Source organism: Scyliorhinus canicula, chromosome 7 (assembly GCF_902713615.1).
Source record: "Scyliorhinus canicula chromosome 7, sScyCan1.1, whole genome shotgun sequence".
In the NCBI taxonomy this organism is placed as follows: domain Eukaryota; kingdom Metazoa; phylum Chordata; class Chondrichthyes; order Carcharhiniformes; family Scyliorhinidae; genus Scyliorhinus; species Scyliorhinus canicula.
In genome coordinates, this window is record NC_052152.1 from 121,140,299 (window position 1) to 121,166,424 (window position 26,126).

The 26,126-nt window shown below is 45.6% G+C and overlaps 1 protein-coding gene across 2 annotated transcripts in view; it reads left to right on the top strand.

The window, feature by feature from the left end:
• Positions 1-26,126, top strand: part of LOC119969329 (complement C4-B-like) — a 132,236-nt gene that overhangs the window by 33,985 nt on the left and 72,125 nt on the right. For both annotated transcript variants that reach the window (XM_038802826.1, XM_038802827.1), the window contains exons 3-5: positions 2,960-3,137; positions 7,721-7,791; positions 9,951-10,039. In XM_038802826.1, coding sequence (XP_038658754.1) covers positions 2,960-3,137; positions 7,721-7,791; positions 9,951-10,039 — 338 coding nt within the window. The remainder of the gene's footprint in view (positions 1-2,959; positions 3,138-7,720; positions 7,792-9,950; positions 10,040-26,126) is intronic.

The window sequence follows — 26,126 nt, forward strand, 5'->3', positions numbered from 1 at the left end:
ATGCGAGTGTTTACGGCCGTTTTTACGAACGGCCAGACCAGGTGTGTTTGCCGTTCGTAAAAACAGCCGTAAAGGGCTGGGAACTCGGCCCATCTATCAGCTGTGAATCGCTGCCGGCCTTAAAAAAACGGCGGCAGCGATTCGTGTCGGGAGTTGGGCGTGGGGGGGGGGAGAATAGCGGGAGGGCGTCGGAACAGCGTGGCCGTAAAATTTTACGAGCCACGCTATTCTCCGCACCATCGGGAGTGCGGAGAATCTCGCCCACAGTGTCTGAGAGTCTGGTGCAGGCAGATTCAATCGTGCATTTCAAAGGGGAATTGAATCATTATCTGACGAGAAAGGACTATGAGGAAAAGGTACGGGGAGTGGGGCTAGATGAGTCGTTCTTACACTGTCAGCAGTGAACGGCATCCTTCTGTACTGTACCAATCTGTGATGCTTTGAAAAACACAATGAAGTGTTGAGGCTCCGAGTGACAGCAGAGAGACTATTAAGTAGCAGGACCAGAGAAAATCCATTCAGCCCTGGAATCCATTCCACATTCAATTTTTAGTTCCAGATTCAATTTGTAATTTAAGGAAAAGAGTCTAATTTACAGCAAACCTTTGTAGAATTTGAGCTCCTGGTTCTTCAATCATTAGCTCAGGTCTTCAGATTAAAATGTAATTCCAAACCATAAGGTGAGCTCACACCTTCCTCCTGCTGTCTCAGCTTTTGTATGTGGTTTCTTCTCTTATTCCTTTGTGTGTCTGAAGACTTTGAAGTCAGAAAGACATGAGTTCAGCATTTTGCTGGTCTAGATCTTCCAGTCTTTGGATGGTTGGCCCCTGGAAGATGCCCAGAGGAACCCCTTGGATGTCCCAACGAAATGACTCCATGGGATTTGTCTGTAAAGTTTTGACTTCCAATGGGCGATTCTCCTGCTTCCTGTTACAACCAGTCCCCGACCTAAGTTCTCCAGCGAGTTACCCTTTATCCCCTGTGGGAACTGTCTTGGCCCAAGCCCCCACTAGCTAATTTCTTGGTCAAGATCTCCAAATTGGTATGATTCCAGATGGAATATCCCCAAATTCCTAAATTGTTATGCCCATGCGGTGAGGAGGGATGAATTGGCTCATTTTCTTTATATATGTATTAAAATGAGCCATTTGAACCAGGCTTTCTTTAGTTAAAGAAAGAGTGAGTTTGTTATTGCCTGGAACTTGTGTGGCACAGATATTCCTCACACACTTGTCAGCTGAAGCCTGGCTATTGTTGAATTTGCACAAGGACTGCTTCAGTGTCTGAGGACTCGTGAAACCGTGAACTGTAATCATCAGCAAACATGCCTATTTCTGACGTTATGATGAAGGGAGGTCATTGTTGAAGCAGCTGAAGATGGTTGGGCCTAGGACACTACCCTGAGGAACTCCTGCTGTGATGTCCTGGAGCTGAGATGATTGACCTCCAACAACCACAACCATCTTCATTTGTGCTAGATATTACTCCAACCAATGGAGAGTTTCCCCCCTGATTCCCAATTACTCCAGTTTTGATAGGGCTCCTTAATATCATACTCAGTTGCCTTGATGTCAAGGGCAGCCACTCTCGCCTCACCTCTGGAGTTCTGCTCTTTTACCCATATTTGAACCAAGGCTGTAATGAGGTCAGGAACAAACTGAGCATCGTTAACTTCTCTTTATTCTCCACCTCCCTCGACCCTCTGACTTCCCTCAGACCTTCCAACTCCCCCAGGACTCTCCAACTCCCCACTGACCACCCTGACTCCTCCTCCTTCCAACTCCCCCAACCCTCCAACTCCCCTTGTCCCTTTCACTCCGCCCTCAGCATCCCTGACTAATCCCAACCCTTCCGACTCCTCACTGATCACCACAATCCCACGGCCCTCCTAATCCCCCTGTCCCTCCGAATCTCCCCGAATATCTAATTCCCTCCAGCCTGGCCTGACCCACCCTGTCACCTTACCAAGCTGACACCCTACCCACCCTTCTACCTACCACCCAACTTCCTCCTACCACTCAACACACCATACCCACCTTCCCATCCTGGCATCCTAGCCAGCTCGTACCCTGCCACTGTACCTAGTTACCTCATTCACATCCATTCTCTCAACATAACAAAAAGCTCTTTAAATGTGCCAATGCTTTTCACTATGTTAGAGAATGAAGACTAACCAAAATACTGCAACTAGGGGTCATGGCTTGGCTACCCCAATGACCCATCCCTACAAGGAAGAACTTGCAGATCAGGTGCACTCCAAATTTCTGCAGTCTGGTGAGAAATGTAGAGTTCTGGTGCTGTGTAGAAAATAGGAGTGGATTGGCATTCTGACAGTGATGGCCACTCGCAGTCCCTTCTTTCAGGGCATATGCGCTGTCCAGTAGGAGTTGATTTGATGCAATTGGTTGAAACCCTGGAGAACTACTGTAACTGTTCCTCTTGGGCGTTCAGGGGGTTACAATGAAAGCCCCTCTGAATTTCAGGGCTGGTGTTTTCCTTTTGAACTTCAGAAGGCATGAAGTTAAAAGGCAGGTAAAGCTGCCATCCCATCGTACCTGTCCCTTAGCCAGACAAACAGAACAGCACCAGGAGACACCCGCCCAGGCCAAACATGCTCCCCATCCCATCCAACCATATAAACTCCTGAACAGGTCAATACCAACAACAAACCGCAGGGCCAATGAGGAGAGATGTGGAGAATTCTGCCTCAATCCTAAATTGATTAAAACCAGTGAATCAGATGGAGCAAGTGTTACCTATAAAGTCACTCACCTACTGTAAAATGCACCCTCTGGTCCAGTGTGGAAAATGTTCCCCTTACTTCGAAAGGCCATACTGTGAGTCAATCATCAGAACACTTGCTGCTAATGGACTTGAGAGCCTCACTATTCTCTGGGAAAGTCATTTGATGTTGTTTTGAATATTATCCTGCATAACCCTTGTGATCTCAATGTCACAGATGCTCCCAGAGAAGGTGGCGCAATGTGGATTAACCAGGAGGAGACCGTATATTATGCTGGCTGCGGAAATTCCCAAACTCTTTAAAAACAGGAGAATGGTTCACCTCCATTTCCTGCCGAAGCCATACTTCACTTTTATTGAAACTGACAAACCCACCTACAAACCCAATGATACAGGTAAACAACAGGATAATGCTGTGTTATTCTCCTTCATAAACACTACAACTACAATTTAATTTGTAATGCTGCAGAAGTTGCTGTGAGAGGTGAAAAAACTTTTAGTATGGCTTTTGCTGGTTTAATTCCCAAGTGTTTTTGCACAGGAAGTTGCACTAAATTTGAGATGCAAACTGCAGAGTTTTCTCGACATGGCACCTTGAAGCTGTGTAAACAAAGCAAGCAACTGCGTCTCCAACCAATTAGTCTGAGGTTAATGACCAGTGGAGAGTGTGAATTAAAATAAATATGAAAGATGCCACAGTCCCAGAGGATCATAGACTGCTCTCCCCTTTGATAGCTGACTGGTGGCACGGCGGTACAGTGGTTAGCACTGCTGTATCACAGTGCCAGGGACCCAGGTTCGATTCCGGCCTTGGGTGACTGTGTGGAGTTTTCACTTTCTCCCCCTGTCTACGTGGGTTCCTCTGGGTGCCCCGGTTTCTTCCCACAGTCTAAAGATGTGCAGCTTAGGTGGTTGACCATGCTAAATTGCCCCTTATTGTCTAACGGTTAGGTGGGATAAAGGGGATAGGGAGGGGAAATGAGCCACGGTTATGGTTCTCTTTCAGAGGGCCGGTGCAGTCTCGATGGACCAAATGGCCTCCTTCCGCACTGTAGGGATTCTATGAATCTGAGGGTCACCACACCTCAGCAGAGGGACACGGTTGAGAAGGCGGTGCCTTCATGAATAACCTCAGCCGGTCTGGAAATTAAACTCACACTGTTGGCGCCGCTCCACTTCACAAACCAGCCGTCCAGCCTTGTCCAACCTTTTCATGTGAGGGGCCACATTTCAATGTTTTCTCACTCAAAAATATAAGGATCGGCACAACATTAAAGATAAATTTCAATAATATGTTGAGGTTTGAAGAAAAGAAACAACTTGCTGAAAAAAAATACAGCAATGTCAAAGCAATAACCTGATCATTTAAAATTGAGTAATTAATAAAGATGACCATTATCGTATGAGTGGGCCAAATAATGTTTTTGCGCCTCACGATCAGTCTCAGGGTGCTTATTCATTCAGCTTTAAAATAGGGGACGCCCTTATAGGACAGGAGAGGCCTTGTGGCGTAATGGGTAGTATCCATGCATCTGAGCCAGAAACTTTGGGTGCGAGTGGGGCAGCAGGGTAGCATGGTGGTTAGCATAAATGCTTCACAGCTCCAGGGTCCCAGGTTCGATTCCCGGCTGGGTCACTGTCTGTGTGGAGTCTGCACGTCCTCCCCGTGTGTGCGTGGGTTTCCTCCGGGTGCTCCGGTTTCCTCCCACAGTCCAAAGATGTGCGGGTTAGGTGGATTGGCCATGCTAAATTGCCCGTAGTGTCCTAATAAATGTAAGGTTAGGGGGGGGGGGGGGGGGTTGTTGGGTTACGGGTATAGGGTGGATACGTGGGTTTGAGTAGGGTGATCATGGCTCGGCACAACATTGAGGGCCGAAGGGCCTGTTCTGTGCTGTACTGTTCTATGTTCTATGAGTGCCACCCCAGGGCTTGATGGCTAAGGAAGGTACGTTCACAACATGGCCAAACAGGTTGAATGTTAACCTGAAAGTCCTTCCAGACACCCTAATGGCTGGCAATAAGAGTGGGAGAGACTCTGGTTGGTCAGGCTTGATGTGGAGTGCTCAAGCTATAAGCCCTGGCGACAGACGAACGACCTATTCTTGGAATTGCTCGCTATGAAAAATGCCTTAATGCACCACTCAGTGCAGGAAGAAAATTGAATTGAATTATAGGACAGAGATGAGGATAATTTTCCCTTCTCAGAGGGGGATGCGACTTTTGAACTCTGCCTTAGAAGGCGGTAGAAGTGAATATTTTTAAGGTGGAGGTTGATAATGTTTAGGCAAGGGAATCAAAGGTTATTGGGTGTAGATGGGAATGTGTAATCTGAAACACAAACAGATGAGCTGTGGTCTCTTTGAATGGTGGAGTAGGCTCTTTCTCATATTGATATGTCTGAATCACCCAACTACAATCAGAATTGTCAGGACCACATATGGCTGACCAGAAATGGTCCAATCTAAATGGGGTGTATCAACAAGAAGACCTGAGGGCTGGATAAACAAATCTTTAAAGATGATCTGACTGTTAAAAAGATACACATAATTCTTGGTGTGATAAATAAAGGCACAGAATATAAGAAAGTTAAACTAAACCTTTATAAATCACTAGCTGGCCTTAAATGATGTATTCAGTCCATTTCCGAGCTCCATGTTGTTGGGAGGATGTCAAGATTTTGGAGAAGGTGAAGGGGAGATTTACCAGAATAATACCAGCACTTCAGTTAATGTGGAGAGACTGGAGAAGTTGGGATTGTTCTCTTGGAGCAGAGAAGGTTAGAAGGAGATTTAGTTGAATGATGAAGGGTTTGGGGAGAGTAAGTAGGGATAGAGAGGACACCGGTTTGGGTATTTGACAATGAGCCAGAGGGAAGAAGTGGAGAATTTGTTTCACCCGGCAAGTTATTATGGTCTGGAATTTACTGTCTGTGAAGGCAGAAGCAATAGAAACTATCAGAAGGGAATTGGATAAATTGTCAAAGGGTAAAAATGAGCAATGGGAAAAGAGCTGGAGAAAGAAAGGGCAGCACGGTAGCACAGTGGTTAGCACAATGGCTTCACAGCGCGAGGGTCCCAGGTTCGATTCCCGGCTTGGGTCACTGTCTGTGCGGAGTCTGCACGTTCTCCCCGTGTCTGCGTGGGTTTCCTCCGGGTGCTCCGGTTTCCTCCCACAGTCCAAAGATGTGCAGGGGTAGGTGGATTGGCCATGATAAATTGCCCTTAGTGTCCAAAAAAGGTAAGGTGGGGTTACAGGGATAGGGTGGAAGTGTGGGGATAGGGTGCTCTTTCCAAAGGCTGGTGCAGACTCGATGGGCCGAATGGCCTCCTTCTGCACTGTAAAATTCTGTGAGAGACTATTTGGATCACTTTACTGAAGAGCCAGCAAGGGAGCGAATAGTTGCATTGTCTCCTGTGCTGTTTGATTCAATGATTCTGTCTGGGCATGCTGTGAAATGCCATTATCATGGAGGTTGAAAAGCATTAGAGGGTAGAGAAGAGGAGATTTTATGAACACACAGACAGTCTACTGTCAAACAAAGCCTATCTTTGACAGAATGACTGGATTTCCTTCTGTTGAAGTTCATGGCTGCTTCTTAACTGGGGCTTTCCTGCAGATTTTTAAGAAGCTGCTATTAGCTGCTCCTGGCCCCTGTGTGGAAGAGCGAGCAATTCCATGTCCCATCATTCTGAAATCAGCTTTAACTCAGCCTTCACTGGGAACACATTGTTTCCTGATACATTTTGCACTGTTCTGGGTGCACTGTGGGCCACTATCTCAGTCCAATGATCCAATCCCTGCTGTCCCACCCTGATAATCTCAGACCTGCTGTTTGAGAGAGATCAAAGATTGTGATCAGTTTGAGTGTTTTGGGTCAGGGAGATGGGACAGGATGAACCAGCAGCCATTGCTAGCTGGCTGTATTTTCAATCGCTCGTTGTCATCAGGATTGCCACAAAGAGAGAATAAAACTCACCAGCTTTTCCTCAGAATGATTGCCACATGAGACAAAGGGAAATGTCTCTTGCATTCCTCCACCCATCATTGTCACATACATCTCCCTGCCCCTTCAGCAGCAGAGAGGAGGAGTAGAAGGTACAATTTCTATTTGAAATTCAGATGCAGAGTAAAGGGGTTTAAAGGCTCAGTCTCTGTACCTATTTATAAAGAATGCCAGGATGTGCGTTCAATGACTAACCTGGCACCAGAGCTCGCCATCTTCTACAGCACTGAGTAAGCGCCTGTGAGTTGCAATGCATTGTCTCCAGAGCGTGGAGTGTTTTGTGCTGGGGAATGCCCCCTATGTTGGATTATTGCGTATAGATTTGCAGTTCACCCTGAAAGACTGATTGAGGATTCAGGCTAGTTATTCAGGATTGTGGGCCAAATGGCAGAAGAGAAGTCAATGTTGGGGTGTTCGGCTGCTAAAGTGAAGGAGCAAGTTTTAGGATTGTGCCTGTCAGCGATCCCTGTATGAGGAAGGGGTAGCCGTCATGTAGAGCTGCAGATCCCCTCGGCTAGAATCCAGTGAATTTTCAATGGGCGGAGGGGGGAGAGGGGATGGGGAGGTTGGTGAAAAGTGCTCTCTGGACCAGGGTGGTCAGTAAAGACATGGTGAGGTGTGATCAATTGCTTGTCTTGAATGTTTTGGGTAGTTTCTCTTACAGTCCAGGGTTGGTGAGGAAGCTAGCACCCACTACCAGTCCCTGTGTCTCTGGACAATATCAGTAATCTATGTGGGTAGTTTGGTAATGCACAGGAGACATGAATCAATATGTGAAGTTATGAGCTTTATTTCATTCATCTACTGCCCTCTAGTATTCCAAATATTGATGTTTTCCTTAATGGTTTATTGACTGAATGAATTATAATACGCTGATTCCACTGAGCCCACTGAATTAGTGGAAAACATTTAGACAGTGTTAGTTGAAATACACTTTGTTGATTTTCTCATTGTAATTATTAAATATTCTTCCAGTACGATTTCAAACTTTCTCCCTTGACCATGAGATGAAGCTTTCAAATTGCGATATCAAAATGCAAATCTGGGTAAGTGATTGTCTTCTTATTTTAGCCCTGGTGATCATGTACATACTGTTACAGACACTATTACATTTCAACCCGTTGACTGATACATAATTCCTTCACTTTAAGGACTTTGGTACCAATCCAGATCAGAGAAAATTTATTTCCAAGTGAAACAGCGATTTGCTTGTACTTCTTTCAATTTATTGCTCACAGGGTGGTCTTCTCCACATTGAGGAGAGCAGGTGCAAATTGGCTGACTTCTTTGTGGAATACCTCTGTTCAGTCCACACACATAACGCCGAAGCTTCTGCTCTCCTGTCATTTTATTTCTTCACCCTGATCCCACAATGAACTCTCTGTCCTTGACCTGCTGCAGTGTTCAACCAGATCATTTTACAGCCTTCTGGACTCAACATTGAGTTCAATAAGACAGAAACAGGATCATGGAAAGGAAATCTGTCCTCTCACTCGCTCTGAACTGATAGCATCCTGTTCTTTGAGGCCCAACCCTAACATTATCAAACCTGCTGACAAGGCAGGGGGGTGCTGTTGTTGTCTGACGTACCAACCTCGGCCTCACAGAGGTTTGTGCCAACTCTCAGACACTTACAACGACCTCCACCGCACCCCCCCCCCCCCTCCCCCCTCCCCCCTCCCCCCTCGCACCCCGAGTTGGAAGAGTTTTTAAGCCAGTGGAAGGGGACGGAGCAGAAAGAACAAAAGTGGAGCTCTGTGATAGGGTGGAGGGCAGGAGAGAGATTTAATAAAAGATTTCATGATGTAACAGCAGGAGAGAATGGTATTGGTTTTAGTAAAGAAACAAAGATTATGTCCAAATGAGGCGTAAATGGCAAGATGAAGACAAGACTGACTCATCAAAACAAAGAAAAACCGTGAACAAGATGAAAGCAGAGGTTATAAAGTTGGTGAACTGAGTGTTGGGTCCAGAATGGATGAAGACTCGATGGGCTGAATGGCCTCCTTCTGCACTGTGGGGATTCTATGAATTCTATGAATAGGAGGTGATGGGCCTCCTCCAGGCAGCCTTGCAGTCCAAGCAGAGATGCTGACATCCTTTCTGATATTCACGATTCTGCCTTTGTATCTCCAGTAGCTGTGGGATGACTGAGCCCAGAGGCTGTCATCTGACTGGGGTTCAGCAGAGTCCTGTATTCCAGTATCCCTCTCTGAGTGCCAGATCCTGGGATGCCCCTGCTTCCGCCTGCTGTAGATCATCAGCTGTGAGGTGCTCAGCAGTGAGTTCCCCAGAAGTCCGTCTACTAGTTATTCTCAGGGTGGTGCGAGTAGCTACACTGATGGAGGGTGTGGGTGACAGCTGTGATGCCCAAAATCTTTCATCGGAGCAACTCGGGCCATGGCTTCCAGTGACCGAGAGGATGGTCTGGGCTGGTCAACAAATTGACCAGCATGGAAAGCAAGATCGCATTAATGAGTGACATGGCATAAGGGTAAAATAATCTGAACTCATGCGAGGATGTCGCCATAGCTGGATATGTTGAGACTTCTCAATTATGTCTCTTGCCCACAACGCAGGTGCCCTCCTGCTCCTCCCCATTCTCCCTGGCTCTTTTGTCAAATGGAGCAAGGATCTTTAGCTCGGGCATCACTCTGGACAGCTATGCCCGCTCACACTGATTTTGTTTGAGTTTGTCCTGCAATGAGATAGATGCGGAGAATATAGGCAGGGCCCATACTGGTTAGATGGTAATGATGTCTGGCATGCGCTGTCAAATAAAGTGTTAAAGTGAAACCCTGCCTAGCCTCTCAGGAAATAGGTTCCATGGCACTGTTTCAAAGAAGAGTTGGGGAGTTCTCGATGACGTGATCCAATATTCATCCCTCAATCAACACCGCTTAGAACAGATAATCTGGTCTTTATCACATTGCTGTTCGTGGGAGCTTGCTGTACACAGATTGGGTGCTGTGTTTCCTACAACAGTGACTACACTCCTGAAGTACTTCATTCGCAGTAAGACTCTTTGGGTTAGCCAATAGTCATGAATAGTGCTATTTAAATGCAAGTCTTTTTTTTCTTTCTTGCTTCCTTTCAGCCCCAAACAATCCACGTTAAAATGGCTCCCTTGACATTGGTTAATATTTCTCATCAGACTGAGGTTACTGATAATAATTAACCAAGAATTTGTCTTGTTACATTCTAGCATTCAGACAACGTTGTTGCGCAAACAATGAGTCATAAACAAGGTTCAGATGCAGTCTGCAGAGGCGAAGTAAACATTCCTTCCTCACTGTGAGTCTCTGATTTTGTTTCTTCTGTGTGCAAGTGCCGCTATATCGGAAACAAAAGCAAAATGCAGCAGATGCAGGAAATCTGAAATAAAAACAGAAAATGCTGGAAATACTCAGCAGGTCTGGTAGCCTCTATGGAGATAGGAACAGAGTTACTGGCAGGAGTTTTCCCGCCGTTCCTGTCCCCAGGATCTTCTGGTCCCACTGATGACGAGCGCCTGCCGCGGGTCCCAGTGTCAGGGCGGACCAGAAGATCCTGTCTCCGACCAATGGTGGGTTGCCTCTCCTGCCGCAAATTTGGAAGTGTTATATATGTGGGTTATTGTAGTTGTGTGCAATGTCTCTTTAAGAACCAAGTCAAATGAGATGCATGACATCATCTGCTACTTCACGGGCTTTTTGCCTTAGTCTAGTACAGTGAAGACCTATTCAATAAACTTCTGTTAATTTTGCTTTGAACCCACGTGGATTTACAATCTATTTCTTTTATACTGTTAGTCTAAAGATACACCATTTTACAAAGAGAAAATTGGCGATGTGGAACAGATCAGAATAAAAATTATTTTCAGAAGAAAGAGAAAAGTTGAACTTTGACCATTGAGATAAAATTAATGTAGAAGAGTGGAGCAGCTTCAACAGATCAATTGATCAAGCAGATTAACTAAAGGGCAGAAATCGCACCTGGAATCGGAACCAGACAGGGTTTTGGGGCAAAATATTCAAAGGAAGGCCCCAGATTTTAAACCCACACTCTAAGGAGGTCAGGCTATGGAGCTCGCTATATGCAAAACAGTAAGACATGGAGGTAGAGTGGGGCAGAGAAAAAACAATACTCACAGCTTGCAACGCGAGAAAAAGCTGTTACCAATTGGTAATTCAACTTTATTTAACGTGACCATTAATTAAGGGAAGTTGGGAGAACATTCCGATACCGTGAAAAATGGTGGAAAGCTTTGGCCCGATGGGCTCATTTGATGAAAATTCAGAGAACTGGAAATCATACGATGAAAGATTCCATTATTATATTATAGCCAATGAGAATTTGAAAATATTAAGATCCCTGAATTCCTATGTACAATTGGAAGCAGAATTTATTAAGAAGCTTAGTTCGGCCTGAGAGACCCAGGGACAAGATGTATCAAGAATTTGTTGAAATATTAGAAGACCAAAGCCATTAATTATTGCGACAATGTTGCAATTTCATTGAAGGAAAATATTGCACGATTTGTTGTAATGCTCAAGGGACTTGCAGAGTTTTGTGAATTTGGCAACTCATTAGATGACACAATTAGAGATTGTTTGGTGTGTGGTTTGAAAAATTAGGCCATTCAAAGAAGATTATTGATGGAACAAAATCTAAGACCGAAGACTTCATTGGGTTTGGTGTTTCAATGGAGTTGGCAGCTAAGGAGGCTTCTCAGCTCAGAGCAGGCATGAGGATCCATAAACTAGCTGCTGCCCAGAAGAAGTCTACCCAGCAATAGATGTGTCATCACCGTGCAGAAATGGGCCATTCACAGGCTGAATGCTGGAGCAAGAACAGCCAATGTAAAAACTGTGGCCGAACTGGCCACACAGCAAGAGCTGCTGGATTAAAATAACTTCTCCAGAGAAGAACACTCAAAGGAAGACACAGAACTCATTTAAAGGAAGAAACTAAATTAATTCTACTAAGAAAATTCAGATTGAATTTCAGAATGAAGTGACCCCCTCCCCTGCGCATGCGCGGGGATGACATCAGTAGCCGCTGATGCTCCGGCGCATTCACGGACTTCCGCCGGCCGGCGAAGCCCCTTCGGCCCCGGCTGGTGTGGCGCCAAAGGCCTTCCACGCCAGCCGGCGGAGCCCCAACCACTCCGGCATGGGCCTAGCCCCTCAATGTTAGGGCTTGGCCCCTAAAGGTGCGGAGACTTCCGCACCTTTGGGGCGGCCCGACGCCGGAGTGGTTCATGACACTCCATCACGCCAGGACCCCCCGCCCCGCCGGGTAGGGGAGAATCCCGGCCCCTATGTCCAAAATTCAAATATGAACTACTGGAACTTGTGGAAGTTTGTCCTAGATCCCTAGTCACTACTAGTAACTGTGTAACCCATATTGTACCTGTCATGACGCAGGATAGTACAATTCCGTGTCGCGTCTTTTCGTCCGACGTCACTTCGTCCAACGACACTTCGTCCACGTCTTTTGGTCCAACGTCTTTTTGTCCAATTATCCAATTACAAATTTAGCTGGACTTACCTGGTGATTTTTCTTAACTAGAAATAACTGCAAATTATCTTCGATGTAGTGCAGTAACACAGACAATATGGAAAACATTGCAAACATTGTTAGAAATACTTGTTTAGAGTTCGAATGCTCTTATTTGACTGTTAAGTGCATGAAACTAGAAAGTATTTCTGAACGATAAATGTCAGCTACGACCAATCCATTTAAATTAGTAACTACGAAGCACATTCCTAAATCTAAACCCGGTGACAAAAGCTTACTTTTCGTTTTATACATGTTTGTGCTGGGGATTGAATTGTTTTCGCTTTTGGCATCCGGTGTCAGCATCAAACATTTCCAGGTCGGAATTAAAGCTTATTTCTATTTTGTCACCTCACGCCTGTGAACTTCTGTTAAATGAACGTTTGATAGTTCATTAAAGGAGGCATATGCAGGGTGTACTTGATTTTCCGGTGATTGACATTTTAAAATATACCCATCATTTGGGGCACTGGCGCCTGGCATATTTTAATGCAAAGGTCTTTGCAAAATGTGAAATGACAGCTTTGCGTTTCGCAGATATTAAACTGATTGTCGGAAGGACAATTATTCAATATAAGATTTCAACCCTCTGCTAGGTAAAGTGCAAACACCCCTCTTGTAGAAAACACATACGAAAGGTGTATCACAAGGAATGGCGTGATTATGACAAATTGCAGCATCGGTTTTCAGTGATGTCCCCACTGCTAGTTACAGAGCCGGATCAAATTTAGACTGAGTAAATGTTCTGTTTATATAATCCTTATTTCAATAATCCACGCAGAGATCAACTCTGGCAATATAAGTCAAGTTACAAAAAAATCTTTGACAAAAAAAATCATCCGACAAAAAAACGTAACAAGTCACAAAAAGTCTTTGACGAAAAAAATCATCGGACAAAATGACGTTGGACCAAAAGACGTTGGACCAAAAGACGTGGACGAAGTGTCGTTGGACGAAATGACGTTGGACGAAAAGACATAGCACCGTACAATTCGTGTCTGCGGAGATTTTAAGATAACAATCAGTCTGATTCTATGCGCAGATTAATACCCACTGCCATTGATTGAAGATTTGTTCACAGGCCAAGCAGGAGGTTGAGTAGGAGTAGTTTATTTAAAGCCAAAGGAGATGACTACTACGACAGCATACACACACAATAAGTTGCAGTCGGGACTACCCAAATGCCAGTCTCTGGCTGGGCCAGCTTTTATACAGTCTGATAACGGGCCCCAGCTGGGCGGGCCTCTGCCCACTTGTGGGGAAGCTTGTATCCACAAGTCCCAAGGGGAGATCAATTAGGGAATCCCTGTGGGTCTCGAGGGTTATCACAAGGTCAGAAATTCAGCAAGATTGGCTTACCTGCAAATGAATGTGGCAGCTGAATCTCAACAGCTGCCTATTATCATTACTCTCAAAGGTCTAATCTGCTACAAGAGATTACCTTTTGGAATAATGTCAGCATCATCTTTATTTCAATACTCAATGAACCAGATTCTTAGTGGCTTACAGTTATCTGGATGATATTTTGATCACCGGCACAAAGAGTCAAGAACACTTACGACACCTAGAAGCACCTTCAGATGCAGGAAAGATAAATGTGATTTCTTTCAGACATCCATACAATATCTAGGACATGTAATTGACAGTAAGGATCTACATAAAGCACCTAAAAAGATGGAGGCTGTTATGGAGGCTTCATGGCCAATGAATGTCATTCAACTTAGGTCATTCCTAGGATTAATCAACTACTATGGAAAATTCATCCAGAATTTGGAAACCCTGTAGAAACCGTTAAATTCCCTGTTGTGTGCAAAGCAGACACAGCAGTGGACATCAGAATGTGAAAACGTGGACCAATCATGCACTAAAAAAGTCAGAAGTGTTGATACATTTCCACCCAAAGTTATCATTACAACTTCCCTGTGATGGTAGCAGGAAAGCATTCTGAATTAAAGCCATACATTTCTAGGAGACACAAATTAACAGCACCGGGTGGATGTCTGTCCCCCAAAAGATTTTGGAGTAGTTACATGAAGAACACCCAGGTATAGTTTGGATAAGGAAACTAGCTAAAAGCTACTTTTGATGGCCATAAATTGATGTCCAGATAGAAGAAAAAGCAGGACTCTGCCAGTCATGTGCATGGGTAAGGAACGTACAACCGTTGTCCCTATTGCATCCATGGGAGTGGCCTAAATGCGGTGGCAACATCTGCGGGTTGACTCTGTTGGTGCAATTTGAAGGTACATGTTCATGGCCATTGTAAATGAATGGTTTAGCCAAAAGTTTTGTCCATTCCTTGAAGCATACATTAAAACCATGGTTCACTTCATCGCCGTATGAGCAGGTTTTTAGCAACATAACGAAATACGAAGCCTGCGACAAAATTCAACAGTTTTTATTTGATTTTCATTTGATTTAGTGTCACATGTACCGAAGTACAGTGAAAAGTAGTTTTTGGCCGAGGAATGTACACAGTACGTACATAGTACGTGGGGCTGGTTTAGAATGGGGCTGGTTTAGAATGGGGCTGGTTTAGAATGGGGCTGGTTTAGCTCACAAGGCTAAATCACTGGCTTTTAAAGCAAACCAAGCAGGCCAGCAGCACGGTTCGATTCCCGTACCAGCCTCCCCGGACAGGCGCCGGAATGTGGCGACTAGGGGCTTTTCACAGTAACTTCATTGAAGCCTACTCGTGACAATAAGCATTTTTCTTTTCATTTCATTTCATTTCATAGTAGACACAAGAATAATCAACAGGGAACATTGACAAATGGTACATCGACAAAACAGTGATTGGTTACAGTGCAGAACAAGGGGCCAAATAAAGCAAATACATGTGCATGAGCAGCATAGGGCGTCGTGAATAGTGTTCTTACAGGGAACAGATCAGATCGAGGGGGGGTCATTGAGGAGTCTTGTAGCTTGTGGGTAAGAAGCTGTTCCTATGTCTGGATGTGCGAGTCTTCAGACTTCTGTGCCTTCTGCCTGATGGAAGGATCTGGAAGAAGGCAATGCCTGGGTGGGAGGGGTTTCCTAATAATACTGTCTGCCTTCCTGAGGCAGCGAGAGATGTATACAGAATCAATGTGGGGGTGGCAATCTTGTGTGATGTGTTGGGCTGAGTTGACCACAATCTGCAGTTTCTTGCAATCTTGGACTGAGCAGTTGCCATCCCAAGCTGTGATACAGCCGGATAGGATGCTCTCTGTAGAGGTTTGTGAGAGTCAATGCAAACATGCCAAATTTATTTAGCTTCTGCAGGAAGTAGAGATGGTGTTGGGCTTTCTTGACTGCTGCATCAACGTGAGTGGACCAACATCACTGTTGGTGATGGTGACCCCCAGGAACTTAAAGCTATTGACCATCTCCACTTCAGAGCCATTGATGCAGACGGGAGTGTGTGTCGTGCTACGCTTCCTGAAGTCGATGATCAGTTCCTTGGTCTTTCCAACATTTAGTGAGACGTTGCTTTCGGTACACATGCAACCAAGTGATTTATCTCCCTCTTGTAGTCTGATTCGTCGTTGTTCGAGATGCGGCCCACCACAGTCATATCATCCGCAAACTTATAGATTGAGTTGGAGTTAAATGTTGCCTCACAGTCATGTGTGTATAAGGTGTACAGTAGAGGACTGAGCACACATCCTTGTGGGGCTCCGGTGTTGAAGACTATTGTGGAGGAGGTGCCTATCCTGACAGAGTGGTCTGTTTGTGAGGAAGTGGAGGATCCAGCTGCACAGGGAGGGATCAAGTCCAAGATTGCGGAGTTTGGTTATTAGTCTTGCTGGGATAATCGCGTTGAAGGCTGAGCTGTAGTTTATGAACAGCAGTCGTACATAGGTGTCCTTGTTGTCGAGGTGTTCGAGTGTTGATGGTAGAGCCAGTGAGATAGCATCTGCTGTGGACCGGTTGCGGTGATAGGCAAACTGCAGTGGATCGAGACCGTCTGGGAGGCTGGCAGTGATCCGTCTCATAACTAGCCGCTCGAAGCATTTCATGGTAACAGACGTCAGGGCCACCGGTCGAAAGTCATTGAGACAGGCTAACTTGTTCTTCTTTGGTACTGGTATTATGGTGGCCTTCTCAAAGGAGTTTTACCACTGATGAAAAGGAAGCTGAGGACTACCTATGATTTATTCTTGTCAGAGAAGACATTTGACATTGTCGAGAAAAAAAACAACAGTCACAGATCTTGAGACGAGAAAGTAACTCAAGGAAACGCTCGTTTCAACAAGGAGAACATGTTTTGGCGTGCAGTTATACTATATCACGAATGAGAATTGGATCCTGCGACGGAATTGGCTCAGACTAGTCCAACCTCCGACATCATGACAGTCAAACTCATGCAGAGATGTCATGCGGGTCAATTATTATCAACATGTGTTAGTGTATCAGAGCCAGAACTACCTCAGGAGGTATCGGTCCCATCTAGCCATGTGACTTCCAGTCCATCTGCAGAAGCAGAGATTGCACCTGAAGTACCTGCTATTACTAGTCTTCCCTCGTAAAAAGAGACTGTAATACCAAGACATTTACTGGAGAACCTGAAAGTACATCTAAGGTCGGGAAGAACAAAGTCCTGGATGTGCACAGGCAACTAGCAAGAAACAGACACCCACTTGATCGTCTAACTTATTGATTGTGCTATTACAATGTAATAACCTGATGCCTGCACTGGTGTATACATGTAAATGACTGTTAAAATACCAGTTATTTTGCATTGGTGCTTAGAAGTAAAGCGGGAAGGATGTTTAATATTGGTTTATTTTGGTTGTGTGCAATGTCGCTTTAAGAACCGAGTCACGTGACATAGAACATAGAACAGCACAGTACAGGCCCTTCAGCCCCCGATGTTGTGCCGACCATTTAACCTAATCTAGTATCAACCTAACCTACACCCTTTCAATTTACTGCTGTCCATGTGCCTGTCTAAGATGTCCCTAATGACTCTGACTCCACTACCTCCGCTGGCAGTGCATTCCACGCACCCACCACTCTCTGTGTAAAGAACCTACCTCTGACATCTCCCCTATACCTTCCTTCAATCACCTTAAAATTATGTCCCCTCGTGACAGCCATTTCCACCCTGGGGAAAAGTCTCTGGCTATCCACTCTATCCATGCCTCTCATCACCTTGTACACCTCTATCAAGTCACCTCTCTGCCTTCTTCGCTCCAGTGAGAAAAGTCCTAGCTCCCTCAACCTTTCTTCATAAGACATGCACTCCAGACCAGGTGCATTCTGGTAAATCTCCTCTGCACTCTCTCCAAAGCATCCACATTCTTCCTATAATGAGGCGACCAGAACTGGACACAATATTCCAAGTGTGGTCTAACTAGGGTTTCATAAAGCTGCAGCAAAACCTTGCGCTCTGAAACTCAATCCCCCTGTTAATGAAAGCCAACACACCATATGCCTTCTAAACAACCCTATCAACCTGGGTGGCAATTTTGAGGGATCTTTGTACATGGACACCAAGATCCCTCTGTTCCTCCAAACTTTTAAGAATCCTGCCTTTAACCCTGTATTCTGCATTCAAACTTGACCTTCCAAAATGAATCACTTCACATTTATCTAGGTTGAACTCCATCTGCCACTTCTCAGCCCAGTTCTGCATCCTGTCAATGCCCTGCTGTAACCTGCAACAACCCTCAACACTATCTACAACTCCCCCAACCTTCGTGTCATCGGCAAACTTACTAACCCATCCTTCCATTTCCTCATCCTAGTCATTTATAAAAACCACAAAGAGCAGAGGTCCCAGAACAGATCCCTGTGGGGCACCACTGGTCACCGACCTCCAGGCAGAATACTTTCCATCCACTACCACTCGCTGTCTTCTTTCGGCCGGCCAATTCTGTATCCAGACAGCAAAATTTCCCTGTATCCCATGCCCCCTAACTTTCTGAATAAGCCTACCATGGGGAACCTTATCAAATGCCTTACTGAAATCCATATACACAACATCCACTCCCCGATCTTCATAAATGTGTCTAGTCACATCCTCAAAGAATTCAATGAGGCTTGTGAGGCATGACCTGCCCCTCACAAAGCCATGCTGACTATCTTTAATAAAATGATGTCATAGATAGAAGATAGAACAGTACAGCACAGAACAGGCCCTTCGGCCCTCGATGTTGTGCCGAGCAATGATCACCCTACTCAAACCCACGTATCCACCCTATACCCGTAACCCAACAACCCCCCCTTAACCTTACATTTTAGGACACTACGGGCAATTTAGCATGGCCAATCCACCTAACCCGCACATCTTTGGACTGTATTTCTAAATAATTATAAATCCTATCTCTCAGAATCCTTTCCAATATTTTGCTCGCCACAGACATAAGACTGATGGGTCTGTAATTCCCAGGGATTTCCCTAATCCCTTTCTTGAACAGGGGAACAACATTTGCCTCCCTCCAATCATCTGGTACTACTCCAGTGGAGAGTGAGGACGCAAAGATCATCGCCAATGGCGCAGCAATCTCCTCCCTCACTTCCCGTAGTAACCTTGGGTATATCCCATCAGGCCCAGGGGACGATCTATTCTGATGCTTTTCAAAATTTCCAGCACATCCTCCTTTTTTTTAATAAACATTTTATTGAGGTATTTTTGGTATTGTAACAACAACAAAATAAACATGTACATGAAACAATAAACATAGTGCAAAAGCCGTCTCCCTTCCTTACAAGTCCCATCTTTATAAACCCCCTACTCAAAGCCAAACTGACCCACACCCCCCTTCTGCTGACAATTAATTTTCCGCGAAGAAGTCGACGAACGGCTGCCACCTCTGGGTGAACCCTAACAGTGACACTCTCAAGGCGAACATGTCCGATAGACAGGTCTCTGACTTTGGGGGCTTTGAGTCACTCCAAGCTAATAGTATCCGTTTCCGGGCTACCAGGGAAGCAAAGGCCAGAATGTCTGCCTCTTTCTCCTCCTGGATTCCCGGGTCTTCCGACTCTCCGAAAATCACCACCTCCGGACTCAGTGCCACCCTCGTTTTTAACACTGTGGACAGGACATCTGCAAACCCCTGCCAGAATCCCCTAGGCTTCGGGCATGTCCGGAACATGTGGACATGGTGCGCTGGTCCTCTCGCACATCTTGCACATCTGTCTTCCACCCCAAAGAATCTGGTCATCCAGGCCACTGTCATGTGAGTCCGATAAACAACCTTGAATTGTATCAGGCTCAGCCTGCCACATGTTGCAGACGGGTTGACTCTACTCAACGCTTCCGCCCATAGACCATCCTCCATCTCTCCTCCCAGCTCCTCCTCCCACTTGCGCTTCAGATCCTCGGTGTCTCCTCTGACCCCATAAGTTCCTTGTAAATGTCAGAGACACTCCCTTCCCCTACCTACCCTCTGGAAACTACCCTGTCCTGAATCCCCCTTAGTGGTAGGAGTGGGAAGGTTGACACCTCTTTACATAGGAAGTCCTGCACCTGCAGGTACCTGAATTTGTTTCCCCTCGCCAACCCAAACTTCTCCTCCAGCGCCCTCATACTCAGAAAACTCCCCTCTATAAAAAAATTCCCCATCCTCTCAATCCCTGCTCTCCGCCATATCCGGAAACCCCCATCCATACTTCCCGGGGCAAACCAGTGATTACAGGCTGGAGACCAGACCGATGCTCCATCTGCTCCCACATGTCTCCTCCATTGCCCCCAGACTCTCAGGGCCGCCACCACCACGGGGCTGGTGGAGTACCATCGTGACCACCCTTTAACCATGTTTCAGTAATGGCCACTAAATCATAGTCCTTCACGATGACTTGCGCCATCAGCTCATTTACTTTATTCCGAATACTACGAGCATTCAGGTAAAGTACACATTTGTTGGTTTTTTTTACCTTTGTTTTGAATCTTAACATTACTGGGCCTATTTACTGAGCTCCCCTCAGTCACTGTACCTTGTACTGTCGCCCTTTTTGATTTTTGACTATTGCTTCTCTGCCTTACACTTTCCCCCTTACTTCCTTTTGCTTCTGTCCCTGTTTTACTACCCTCCAACTTCCTGCATCGGTTCCCATCCCCCTGTCACATTAGTTTAAACCCTTCCCAACAGCTCTAGCAAACACTACGACATCGGTTCCAGTCCTGCCCAGATTCAGACTGTCCAGTTTGTATTGGTCCCACCTCCCCCAGAACCGGTCCCAATGCCCCAGGAATTTGAATCCCTCCCTCTTGCACCATCTCTCGAGCCACGCATTCATCCTATCTATCCTGACATTCCTACTCTGACTAGCTCGTGGCACTGGTAGCAATCCTGAGATCACTACCTTTGAGATCCTACTTTTTAGTTTAACTCCTAACTCCCTGAATTCAGCTTGTAGGACCTCATCCCGTTTTTTACCTATATCGTTGGTGCCTATGTGCACCACGACAGCTGGCTGTTCACCCTCCCCCCCAGAATGTCCTGCAGCCGCTCCGAGACATCCTTGACCCTTGCACCAGAGAGGCAACATACCATCCTGGAATCTCGATTGCGTCCACAGAACCGCCTGTCTATTCCCCTTACGATTGAGTCCCCTATCACTATAGCCCTGCCATTTTTCTTCCTGCCCTCTGCGCAGCAGAGCCAGCCACGGTGCCATGAACCTTGCTGCTGCCTTCCCCTGGTGAGCCATCTCCCTCAACAGTATCCAAAGCGGTATATCTGTTTTGCAGGGAGATGACCGCAGGGGACACCTGCACTGCCTTCCTACTCTTGCTCTGTCTTTTGGTCACCCATTTTCTATCTCCCTCAGTAACTTTCACCTGCGGTGTGACCAACTCGCTAAACATGCTATCCACGACCTCCTCAGCATCGCGGATGTTCCAAAGTGAGTCCATCCGCAGCTCCAGAGCCGTCAAGCGGTCTAACAAGAGCTGCAACTGAACACACTTCTTGCACGTGAAGGAGCCAGGGACAGTGGACGTGTACCTGAGCTCCCACATTGCACACGAGGAGCATGACACGGGTCTGGGATCTCCTGCCATGTCTTAAACCTTAGGTAAACGTATACAACTACAATTTCAAGAAACGAAAGAAAAATAAATAAATTCGACAATGAAATGAAAAACTACTTACCAGTCACTTACCAGGGTTAAAAGCACCTCCTCCCCACCCAGATTCGAATTCCCACCTAGCTTCAAATTCCCAAACTCACTCACTTTTAGATCCTAAGACATGTATGACGGCATTGGTTACTTCCCAGGCTTTTGCTCCTAGCCTTTGTACAGTGAAAAATCTGTTCATTAAACCTCTGTTAATGTTGTTTTGAATCCACAGGCATCTGTAATCTGTTTCCTTTGTACTGTTAGTCTAAAGGTACAACAGAAACAAGTGCAAGTGAATCACAGCTCCACGAGAATGAGTTTTGGGATCTTGGATTATGAGAAGGGAGGAGGTAACAGGTCAGCTGTTACATGTCCTGGGTTTGCAGGGGAAGGTGCAGTTGGGAAGTAGACGAGGTGTTGGGGTGATGGAGGAGTGGATCAGGGTGTCACAGAAGGGATAGGCCTTCAAAACGCTGAAGTGAGAGGTGGAGTGGAAGATGTGTTTGCTGGGGGCATCATGTTGGAGTTGGTGAAAATAGTGGCGGATGATCCTTTGAAGGCGGAGGGTGGAAAGTGAGGACAAGGGGAACCCTATTGTTGTTGCTTGAAGGCAAAGAAGGGGTGAGGGAAAAAGCGCAGGAAATGGGTCAAACACAGTTGAGGGCCTGTCAACCACAGCAGGGAGGTATTCCTTGGCTCAGGGAAAAGTAGGCATATCTGAAGCCCTGCTGTGGAAGGTAGCATCATCAGAACAGCTGTGATGGAGACAAGAAAACTGGGAGAAGGGGATGGAGTCCTGACAAGAAGCTGTGAGGATTGTGTAGTTGAGTTAGCTGTGGGGGTCAGTGGGTTTGTAATGAATACTGTTGGACAGTCTATCACCAGAAATTGAGATGGACGAGTCAAGGAAAGGAAGAGAAGCATCAGAGATGGGCCATGTGAAGACTTAAGAGAGGGCTGGAAATTGGAAGCAATATCAATAAATTTTTACAGGTCCAGACAGAGCACGAAGTGGTACCAGGTCAGTCATCGATGTACTGGAAAAAGAGTTGTGGGAGGGTGCCTGAGTCGGGCTGAAACAAGGAATGGTCCACGTATCCCACAAAAGGCAGGCATAAACACATCTCTTTTGTGGAGGAAGTGCGAATCATAGAATCACGACAGTGTAGAAGGAGGTCATTTGGCCCATCAAATCTGAACCAACCCTTTGAATGAGCTCTCCACCTGTGCCCATTCCCCCCTATCCCCATAACCTAACCTGCACATCCATGGACACTAAGGAACAATTTAGCATGGCCAATCTACCTAATCGTACATCTTTGGACTACGGGAGGAGACCGGAGCACCCAAAGGAATCCCAAGTAGACACGGGGAGAAAGTGCAAACTCCACACAGGCAGTCACCCAAGGCCAATATTGAACCCAGGTCTCTGGCATTGTGAGGCAGCACTGCCAATCACTGTGGCACCGTGCTGCCAAGAATGATCTTGGTTTAACATTTTATGTGACAGTGCAGCTCTTCCTCAGTACTACAGTAGTACAGTCAATCTGTATTTTGTGCTCAAGTCTCCCATACTCTAGCTCACAATAAGTGGCTGATTCAATGCTTTCCCAACTTGCCCCTTAAGCAATGGAAATGAACTATCACCATCTTCCCAGAGCATTAGGCATTTGCTCAAATAAATTGAAAGGGTTTGGATCCTGACATCCGGGCCAGAACCATGTTTCCTGTAATTAACACAATCCAGTGCCAATGGGTATTTTCAACAGGACCCAATACAAAGGGTGAACATGTTAGAATTCTTCTATTGTTTAACCAAGGGATGACGATTGATTCTCTTGACTTTTTGCACCCATTGACGAAATATTAGGAGAGACTTGAAACCCTCAGGCAACATCGGGAAACAAGTGCCAAATAAGCAGAGGTTGGGTGTTTAATTTTTTTCTCCAGACAAGACATTATGCTATGTTGATGACATCCCTCATTTCAGGTTCTCCACAGACAGGAATTTGATAATAACTTAAAATGGGTTCAATGTTAAGGGCTATAGGGAAGACACCAAGGAATGGAACGGCAGCACGGTAGCATTGTGGATAGCACAATGGCTTCACAGCTCCAGGGTCCCAGGTTCGAATCCGGCGTGGGTCACTGTCTGTGCGGAGTCTGCACATCCTCCCCGTGTGTGCGTGGGTTTCCTCCGGGTGCTCCGGTTTCCTCCCACAGTCCAAAGATGTGCAGGTTAGGTGGACTGGCCATGAAAAATTGTCCCTTAGTGTCCAAAATTGCCCTGAGTGTTGGGTGGGGTTACTGGGTTATGGGGATAGGGTGGAGGTGTTGACCTTGGGTAGGGTGTTTTTTCCAAGAGCTGGTGTAGACTCGATGGGCCGAATGGCCTCCTTCTGCACTGTAAATTCTATGAACTTTGAAGAACTCTTTGGAAAAGGCAGTGTAGCCATGAGTCAGTAAACATAAAGGTGGAATATTAAGGGACATGGCTGGACTGTTGACCAGCCATGTAAAGGTATTCAGCAAACAGATCAGGTTGATGAAACTGGGACATTCATTGCAATATTGTTTACAAGTGAAGGATTAGGTTATCGAATTTCATACTGGGTGTGGTTTTCCAACCTGCTGCTGTGTGTCGTGCAGCACTGCAGGTAGTCTGCCATTGGCTAATTGTGTGACCTTCCAGTCCCGACTCTGTTTGCAGCTCTGCCACCAGGTGATGGCCAGAAAGTTTTGGCCATGTGGTCTAGAAGTACTGTAGCCTTTCACTATCGTTTTCCTCATTCTTGTAGTGAAATGGGTTCATGTTAAATATGTAAATTAGCAGTCTACAGCATCAATAATGGAAGATAACATGACAACAACATGTGCTGAGAGATAGTTTTATAGAGCCTCATGCTAAGCCTTGCACTGAACATAATTAATGTTATCCAACAGCCTTGTCTCCAGCAGACTCTATCGATCCTAACCTAGGATAACCAAAGCTGAAATCCACAACGATGATAACAAAATTCTTTTAGACTCAACCACCTTCTAGCTCAGCCCCTTTCTCAGTTCTGCACTCCGACATAATTAATATGCTGTCTGCAACTAACAGCTTCTGGGTCTGAAACTTGCTTCCTTGTTTTAGAGTTTGGGACAAAAAGATGCACATCTTCAAGGTACTGCTCCTTCAAACAAGTTCTTCAAATATTTGGCCAGAATGTTCTCCTTCCCCAACAAACCGATGCAATGATTTCATTGTCCTCTCCTCATGGTGCAAGTGCCATAAGTGGTTGCACGGTAGCACATAGATAGCACGGTAGCACAGTGGTTAGCACTGTTTCTCCACAGTGCCAGGGACCCGGGATTGAATCCCGGCTGGGGTCACTGTCTGTGCAGAGTCTGCACGTTCTCCCCGTGTCTGTGTGGGTTTTCTCCGGGTGCTCCGGTTTCCTCCCACAAGTCCCGAAAGTCGTGCTGTTAGGTCATTTGGACATTCTGAATTCTCCCTCTGTGTGTCCAAACCGGAATGTGGCCACTAGGGGATTTTCACAGTAACTTCATTGCAGTGTTAATGTAAGCCTACTTGTGACAATAAAGATTATTATTATCTAGCTATGTAAAATATGTATGCTGGTTAAAGGGGGCGGCCACAGTTGTTATTATGAAGATGCTTACCTGTAAATATACATGTTAATTTTTGCGTGTTTTTTTTCTAATAATTTGTAATTTGTTGGATATAAAATATGAAAACTCAATACAAAACATTTCCAAAAATAAATAAATATTATTATCTAGCTGCCTGACTAACCTTTCTGTTCTACAGCAGCTAGAGCTGCACACTGGCCTCCATGTATGCTTGTGACAGCATCTCATGAAGATTCATAACCCCTGGACTATGGGCTCACACCATCTGACTCTCCTCCTGTTGCACTTACTGATGTCACTCATTCTGCTGATTGTTTCCATGTGTAATTCAACAAATTTCCTTCATTGTGTGGGATTGTTGAAAGTTATTTAACTGACAATATCCAGCTAATTACCCTTTTCCAGCAGGAGGTCCATATGCATTATCATCAAGTTCCTCTTTAATAACATACTGTGCTTCCTCCTGGTATCTTTTTTATTTTCTCTGGCAAGAAATGTGTAACCTTGTCCATTTATCCAAGATGTATAATTCCCAAACAGGATCACTGCAAACTTCTGGGGTAAGGTGTTCCGGTTCTCCCAGTTTACTTGTAATAGCTCTCAGCATTCAAATGTGGATGTTTGAGTCATTCATTTATAAAATTCTCTCAGCTTCTTCTTTTGACACTAACACCATAAAGTCATAATGGCACAGGAGGTGCAATGAATCCATGTCTGCTCTCTGCAGGTCAATCCACTCTGTGTCCCCCCCCCCCCCCCCCCCCCTCCCCCGCTCTATCTAGTTTATTTCCCTCAAATGTTCATGCCATTTCCTTTTGAAATTATTGCTCATCTCTGCTTTCACTGGCCTCTTGGGCAGCGAGTTCCAGGTCATTATCACTCGCTATGTAAAAACATTCTTCCTCATATTCCCTCTGCATCTCTTACCCAAAATCTTAAATCTGCATCCCCTCCCCCCAGTCTATCTTATCTAAATCTATCATAATCTTACCCACCTCAATCAAATCTCCCCTCAAAATCCTTCGCAACCCCAGCTTCTCCAGCCTAACCTTATAACTAAAACCCCTAATCCCTGGAACCATTCTGGGAAATCTCCACACCCTCTCGAGGACCCTCACATCCTGATTTAGCTCACTGGGCTAAATCGCT